This window comes from Antrostomus carolinensis, unplaced genomic scaffold (genome assembly GCF_000700745.2).
Source record: "Antrostomus carolinensis isolate BGI_N321 unplaced genomic scaffold, ASM70074v2 scaffold3237, whole genome shotgun sequence".
Classification (NCBI taxonomy): Eukaryota; Metazoa; Chordata; class Aves; order Caprimulgiformes; family Caprimulgidae; genus Antrostomus; species Antrostomus carolinensis.
This window is the reverse complement of record NW_010327863.1, coordinates 35,466-42,995: the sequence shown is the minus strand read 5'-3', so window position 1 is coordinate 42,995 and position 7,530 is coordinate 35,466. Positions and strand designations below refer to the sequence as shown.

Below are 7,530 nucleotides of genomic sequence, written 5' to 3'. Positions count from 1 at the left end.
CTCCATTCCAGTAAGTTATTACATTGAAAAACTTGTCCCTCATAATTATTGTATGGATTTGAAACACCTTACTCTGTATTCCATAGTTACTAACCTAGAAAATATGCCTGCATCAGTCATACATAATGCTTCCAGTTGTATATTCATTTTAGTAAAAGTGCTATAGTTGCTTTAGTTATGCTGCATGTTGAATCCTGTAGTAGAAGGGTGCTTTACTTAACAGATTTGCAGAAATCAACCATCCCATTCTATGATTCAATGAATATGTTATGTAATCTAAATACATCTATAGCCAATCAGTGTAGATCTGTTTGGTAAAGAATTTAGAAGGGGAAAAAGTCTGTTTACCTCCTATTAATCTATAGGACTACTTTTATGGCTAACTCCAAGTTGATATTACTGTAAGCAAATGTAGTGGAAGAGGGAGCCTAGAACCCACCTGGTCTCCATGCAGTTTTTGTCTAGGCAAGTAGAATTTATTACTTACATACCTAGCTCAGGCTTATAATGTCAGTTGCTTAATACATAGAATAACACTTTTGATTTTATGATGCTTCTTGAATTCATACAATTAGTCCAAAAAACTAAGTAAGATGATCTGTTTTATTTTCCTCATATAAAACTGTAAAACTTTCATCTTATCAGGTAAAACTTGTATTTGATAATGTCTAGTCATGCATTGCAGTGCATCTTTTATTGGTGTTAGAGAACTGCATTATAAATGCAGCACTTATACCATCACCTTCTGATAGATTGTGTGTGTGGAGTGGGAGACTAATGTTCAAAATTATGCAGGCTTGTTTTTCAAGGTCCTGTTCTGAAAGCATGAGAGATGTATCAGCTGAAGATATAAATTTACATGCCCAACTTTGAAGAAATCTATATTTTACATACTGTAGGTTACCACATTTTAAGTAATGCTGTGCTCTTTTTGGACATACTAATTTTCATCTCTTCTTCATTTTGATTTTCCTTTATACTGACCATTGCATATTTTCTTCATCTCTAATGCATTCATTTTCTTGTGATATAATTAATGTGATATCTTCTTAAACTGATTAATAAGGTTTTTTCTAACAAATATGTCTCATGAATTTACCCATGTACTAAGAAATTTAATAGCCTTTAATGTAAATGGATACTGAGTTTATGAGGTTTCTTATATTTTGAGACTGTTTAATAATACATTTTATGTAATAATAAAACAGATGCAAAAGTGCAACAAAATATTTGCATGATTTAAAAAGGTAGAGAGATAGGAATAGAGAATTGTCCTGAAAAACATATACGAAAAGCATTTAATATTGTTAGAATAGTGGACTTAATCCACTGAATTTTGCTGGGAATGGAAGAGTTTTAAAATGTGGTATTAAAATATGCATTTTCCTGCTTGTTTCTGAGTGATATGAGGCAGTAAAACTTTTTATTGAAAAAGAAATATTGTATGGATAATTTATTGTCCTATATTTGTCATTTTATGTGTTTGGACTGATCCTTCCCTTAGGTGTTATGGGATTTAGAGAGTAAAATACAGGTAAGTGTTACAAAGATCAATGAGGCCTTCCATACAGTAAGTTATATTTCCTCTTAAATCTTGAGCAGCAGGGAAGAATAAGGGCTTAGTAGGTTACCAATAGTTAATGTGAGATTGTAGGTTTAATACGAAAGATATAAAAATTTAAGAGTTCTCAAGTAACTGAAAACCAGAAGGAAAATAAAAAGTACCCCTTTTGAAATTTTAATTACAGAAAATAAAAAAAATGGAAAAGAGATAAAGAAAAGAATGGGAGATGTATTAGTAGATTATGTAGGCAGCCTAGGTTTATTCTAGAAAATAAAGAGGCCTCTATTTCCTTAAATTAAAAATTATTTACTATGGTATGATATGTTTGTAAAGATGTTTCCCTCTGTTAAAATATTATAAAATAAGTAAGAATTATACTGACAGCATTATAGAATGCTCTGAAAAATTCAAAATTACCAAAAATCATAATGAATTGTGCAAAATGAAGCAAAGTAGCTGGTGAGATATATTATTTTTTCACCATACATCATGTTAGTTTAGAGGATCTTGCTCCAGCAAATGTTTAAGCTGTCTTTCCTTTATGTATGTTGAAGTATATTGCTAGATTCTACCTTCTGTGAATGGACAGTACATATATGCTCAGAACTGAAAATAATATTAATTTCAAAATTCACTCATTACAGTCATAATTCCTTGAATCATGTTATTGATATTTTTCATTATGTTCCAAGGGTTAAGAACAACTATTTATCACTTTAAGATACCAAAAATTTACAATTTTTAAGACTTCCTTTCTGTATTTTATTAGCTATGCACTGTCATCGTGTCTGTTGGATAATGCATACTTTACACTGAGTATATATGACTATTTTACATAATGAGGAACATCTTGAGAAACGTGGCTTTTACTTTTCTGCTGTTTGAGCTTTCATCTAAACCATTTTAACAAAGGCAAATTCAAACTTCAAACAGAGAAAAAAACCAAAAAATATTAGCCTAGAAACCCACAGTAATACAAATGTTTTTACCATGTACTTAAGGGTTATAGTACACAGTGTATAATTGTCACTATCTACCTAGATATTAGCTGTATTTACCATATTACATTATCTAACCTGAACCCAAGCCATGAAACAACCTAATCAAAATGCTAAATTCATATCTGAAAAATTATTAAAAGAGTAATGACTTATTAAATTTCTCATTTTTTCACTTAACAAATAAAGAAAGTTACTACAAAAATCACTTTGGTGGATTTTTGTATGTAAAAAATCTCATCATTTTGTCCTTGTCCATAGAAATTGTTAGAATTGTGTATAATTTTATGAGAAGCAGAGGGATTTGTGTGCTAATTATAAAGCATTCTGTCTTGTTACTGAATAAGAACGGGGCTTTTTAAGCATTGAATAGCCTTAGAATTGCTTCTCAGAGGACTAGCAGAGACAAGCATTTTGCAAAGGTTTCATGCTTGGCCTCTGGAAACAAAAAAAAAAAGAAAAAAGAAAAAAGAAACTTGGACAGATGCTCACTCCAAAAACAGTTTCAAGAAACACTATATAATTTACTGCATTCTTGGAAAGTAGTGCCAGAGTCTTCCTGGTTTGAAGACATGCCCTTGATTGTGACCAATATAAAAACTTTTGGAAGGCTGGAGGTATACAGATATAACTGAAACATTAAGCAAGCTGTTCAAGACTGAAGGTTGTATCATGCCACTGATTTTAAAGAAAATAATCCCTTTTGTTTCAAAAAGGACTTATGTTTAAAGATCAAGGGTGTATTAGAGGCTTCAGCATGCCATTTTATATTGATTTTTAATGGAAGGTGAACATGAATCCACAAATATTTACTCAAGTTGTTTGACGAGGTATATTCACATTATTTTTGCATTTTCTTCCTGCGAATACTCAAAGGATCCAGTTTTAGGAACATGAATGCCTTTGGGAAAGGAATTCAAGAATTGTGTGTATGGCTGTTCACAGAGACTGAATTTAAGCATTCTTTCCTGAGCATCCATGCAAGAAGACTTTATGCAGTACTTGCTTTCAAAAAATAGAAATAATATAATGTGCTATCTCTCAGCAATAAAAAAATACACTATTCAAATGTATGGTATTAATAAATCACGTGACAATTTTGAACATAATCGTATGTACTATATGCAATAATGAGGTCTAGCACATCCGAGTTTAGCACACTTGTAGGTCAAAAACAAGGAGCAGTAAATAATCAAACCAAAGTTCTTATCCCACTGTTCAGGTAGGTAAAAAAAAAAATAAAATTGGTAAGCAAAGAGCTTCTCTTTGCCAGGGAACTTATTTCAAATGCTAGATGACCCTCCTCTGCTGGAGAGGGGAAAAAAAAAAAGAAAAAAGAAAAAAAAAAAAAGATAAGAAATTAGGTGGTTGGTTTGTTAAAAATCAGAATTTCCTTACTGGTAGAATTCCTTGAACTGTTACTTAGCTTTCTTTCTAGAGTGATGAGTATAAACATCAAAGATAAATCCTTTGCTGTTATATAAAAAGAGTTGTTTATGTTTTTTAAGCATCTTGAGGACAGTGTTGTTTCTAAAATGCTGAAGGGCAGTAATTCTCATAAAGTTGTAAACTATGCAAAACAATCAAATTGTTTCCCTCTGATAGGCGTTATGTGACTGCAGCATTTTAGGTGTCTCTATTTCTATTCATTGCACATTTTCACAGCTGCTTTACTCCATGAACTTTTAAATATTTTGGTGTGGTATTTTTTGCTTTGATTTATAAAAGCAGATGATAATGAGCTTCAGCAAAAAAAAAAGTCTCATTAATACTTATGTCTATATTCATGTTTGTTTGTTGTCTTGAATACAGGTGAATCTGGTGTTGAAGAGTGGGCCCAGTGGAGTACGTGTTCAGTTACTTGTGGTCAAGGGTCGCAGGTGCGAACCAGAACTTGTGTATCACCTTACGGGACACACTGCAGCGGCCCTTTAAGAGAATCAAGGGTTTGCAATAACACTGCCCTCTGTCCAGGTAGTGTTAGCAGCCAATAAATAAAATTGTGGATGTTTTTGAACTGTATAATGATAAGAATTTGAAACTATATCTTTTTATTACTATTATTTTTAGTATGAATTTCACAAGGGCATTTCAATTAGAGCAGAGAAGTGTAATTCTGTTCATCTGTGAAATTTTGTCATGTAGATTGTTATTTTGACTTTTAGAATAGTCAAAATATGGAACAAGAGACCCTTTTTTCTGACTGTTTCAGATTTTTTTTTAAAGTCTCATTTTCACTCAGAAAAAATAAGATATAGCATGAGTACAAAATACAGACTAAGGAAGAAATCCAGATCATCAATACATTAAGAAGCACACAGTGATTAACAGGGTGGGTTAAGTTAACGTATATTATTTGACACTGCAATTGTTTTGCCATTTAGAATACTGTCTTCTAGTCAATGGGCCAGTCAATGTTCTCTGCACAGTAAAGTCTTCATAGACTTTCCTTTATATTGTTCTGGCAAGAAAGGGCAACAGCCACCCATCAAAGGAATAAAGATCAGACAAAAAGAAACTCTTACATCTGACATAAAGTAAAGGTCATCAGTATCTTGAATCACAGTTTTCCTTCTCCTTTTGTCTCAGAGATCTGGACATAGTTGGAGTTCAGCAGTAGTTATACACTAAAGAGAAGAGACAGGCATGTTCAAGTTAGTTGCTGAAAGGGCACATTTCATTTCTTTAGACACTACCTGTGGATCTGATTAATCTGGGATGAGAAGCAAAAGGGAAGGCATATGCCTTATGACTACATTCATTTTCCTCTGCTATGTCTGAAATGCAAAAAAAAAATATATGCCTCCTTTCAAATGCACAGATTCCTCAGCTCTTTGTAACATTTGATCCCAAAAGGGTGATGAGCCATCTTCAGCTTCTTGGGAAGCCCACTCTATTTTTGAAGTAAACTAAACTGTCATACACAGAGAATCCTCTAGACTTTATCTCAATATAATACTTAGAATCAAACTCTCACGTTTTTACTCTCTGTTGAAAAACATCCAACAGGAAGTGCATATATGATCCCATCAGAGTTTGTGTATCAGCATTATAAGCATTTAGGGAACATCTGTAATGGAAAACAACTTAGAAGATTGTATCTAGCTAAACCATCACTGTAATAAGAACTGCTCTCAGTACCTAATGCTTTACTACCGTATTTTAGATAAGCAATTCACATGGGACTTTCTAATATTTCAGGGTAGAAACTTCCACGCAGGGCTGAAATCAATCACTTGAAGTGTTTCCATACAAAAATGGCAGCTATTTCTAAAAAAGTTAGGCTGGCTTACATTCTGCCTGATGTGGGATACATTGCAAAAGAACTCTCAACTTGAAAGTATAAAAATAAGAACTGAAAAAAGATAATTATAAAAGAAAAGAATAAACCTTCCAAACAGTCAGAGGTAAAGATTCCTTTGAAACTGCATGTAGTACAAACATGAAAACACACAGTCCATCACTCACAAAGAGATGCAGTTCTGCTTTCTTGTTCATTTTGTATTACCTAAGAAGAGGCGAGGCATTTAAATCACCTAATTTTCCAGAATTTTATCTTCATTCTCTCCAGTAAGGAATGAAAACAACAACAAAAAAATTCCATGTAATGCAAAAGCCAAGGTAATTAATTTTCTTTCAAAGTAATCTGGGAAAAAAGTTAATTCTTAATAATCACATTGTCTAGGAAACCTCTAAACAATTCTCAGACAAAGGACTGCTCCATATTTATCAGGTCATGAAGGAATGCTTTCCTTACACATGAACTCCCACTTTAGGGTATGGCTCTTGTTTCCCTATACCCAGTATGAGCAATAACTACCAATTCTCACTGGCTAACAGTGGTACTGCCAAGATACTTTCCTTTTCAGATCACCACAGCTTATTCTGATATTCTTCATATATCTTGAGTTACCTTTCCTAAATAATTAGTCTGCTGAGCTTAATCTTGCATGTTGTTTCACATAAGGACAATAACCTTAATAATTTATGTTGGCCTCTCTCTGGCTATAGGGTCATTATTGTGTGGCAGTGTGCAAGATTACCAATTTAGAAATGTGCTTTTCCTAGTCAGAGCTCCATTAATTTTTCAAACATCCCTTTAATTATTAGCCTAAATGTCTTCTGTCCTCATTATATTATATATCCTGACTCAGAGAGCTGCATAGTTCAGGATTGTCCCTGGTCCGTGCATAATGAAATGTAGTTTGTACACTAGTACAATTTAAACAAGTTTGACAAAACAATCCAAACATTCATAGCTGGGATCTGGCCTGTGTACTCAGACCTCTAGCACTCATTCCATATAGTTTTGGACTCTGTTAATACAGCAAGATTTTACATCATAGAGCATAAACTAGAAGCAATAAATGTACAAAAACATAACAGCATAACAGTGGTCTCCCCCTGTAACCTACAAATATAAAATCTACTGGGGCATATTCATTATATGTTTATAGAATCATAGAACCATTAAGGTTGGAAAAGACCTCTAAGGTCATCAAATACAACCATCAACCCAATACCACCATGCTCACTAAACCATGTCCTGAAGTGCCACGTCTATACATTTTTTTAACACCTCCAGCGATGGTGACTCCATCACTTCCCTAGGCAGCCTTTTCCAATGCTTGACCACACTTTCAGTAAATAAATTTTTCCTAATATCCATTCTAAACCTTCTCTGGTGCAACTTAAGGCCATTTCCTCTCATCCTATCACTAGTTACTTGACAGAAGAGACCAACACCCACATCACTACAACCTCCTTTCAGGTACTTTTAGAGTGATAAGGTCACCCCTCAGCATCCTTTTCTCCAAACTAAACAATTTCAGTTCTCTCAGCTGCTCCTCATAAGACTTGTTCTCCAGGCCCTTCACCAGCTTCGTTGCCCTTTTTTGGACATGCTCCAGCACGTGGAAGAGCCCAAAACTGAACACAGGACTTGGGGTGTGGCCTCACCAGTGCCGA

At 33.7% G+C, this 7,530-nt stretch overlaps 1 protein-coding gene across 1 annotated transcript in view; it reads left to right on the top strand.

Annotated features, from left to right (window-relative positions):
• Positions 1–7,530, top strand: part of LOC104528103 (adhesion G protein-coupled receptor B3) — a gene marked incomplete at both ends in the record, with an annotated part of 43,184 nt that overhangs the window by 904 nt on the left and 34,750 nt on the right. Inside the window, one exon of the mRNA XM_029085960.1 lies at positions 4,375–4,536. Within this exon, the coding sequence (XP_028941793.1) occupies positions 4,375–4,536 (162 nt within the window). The remainder of the gene's footprint in view (positions 1–4,374; positions 4,537–7,530) is intronic.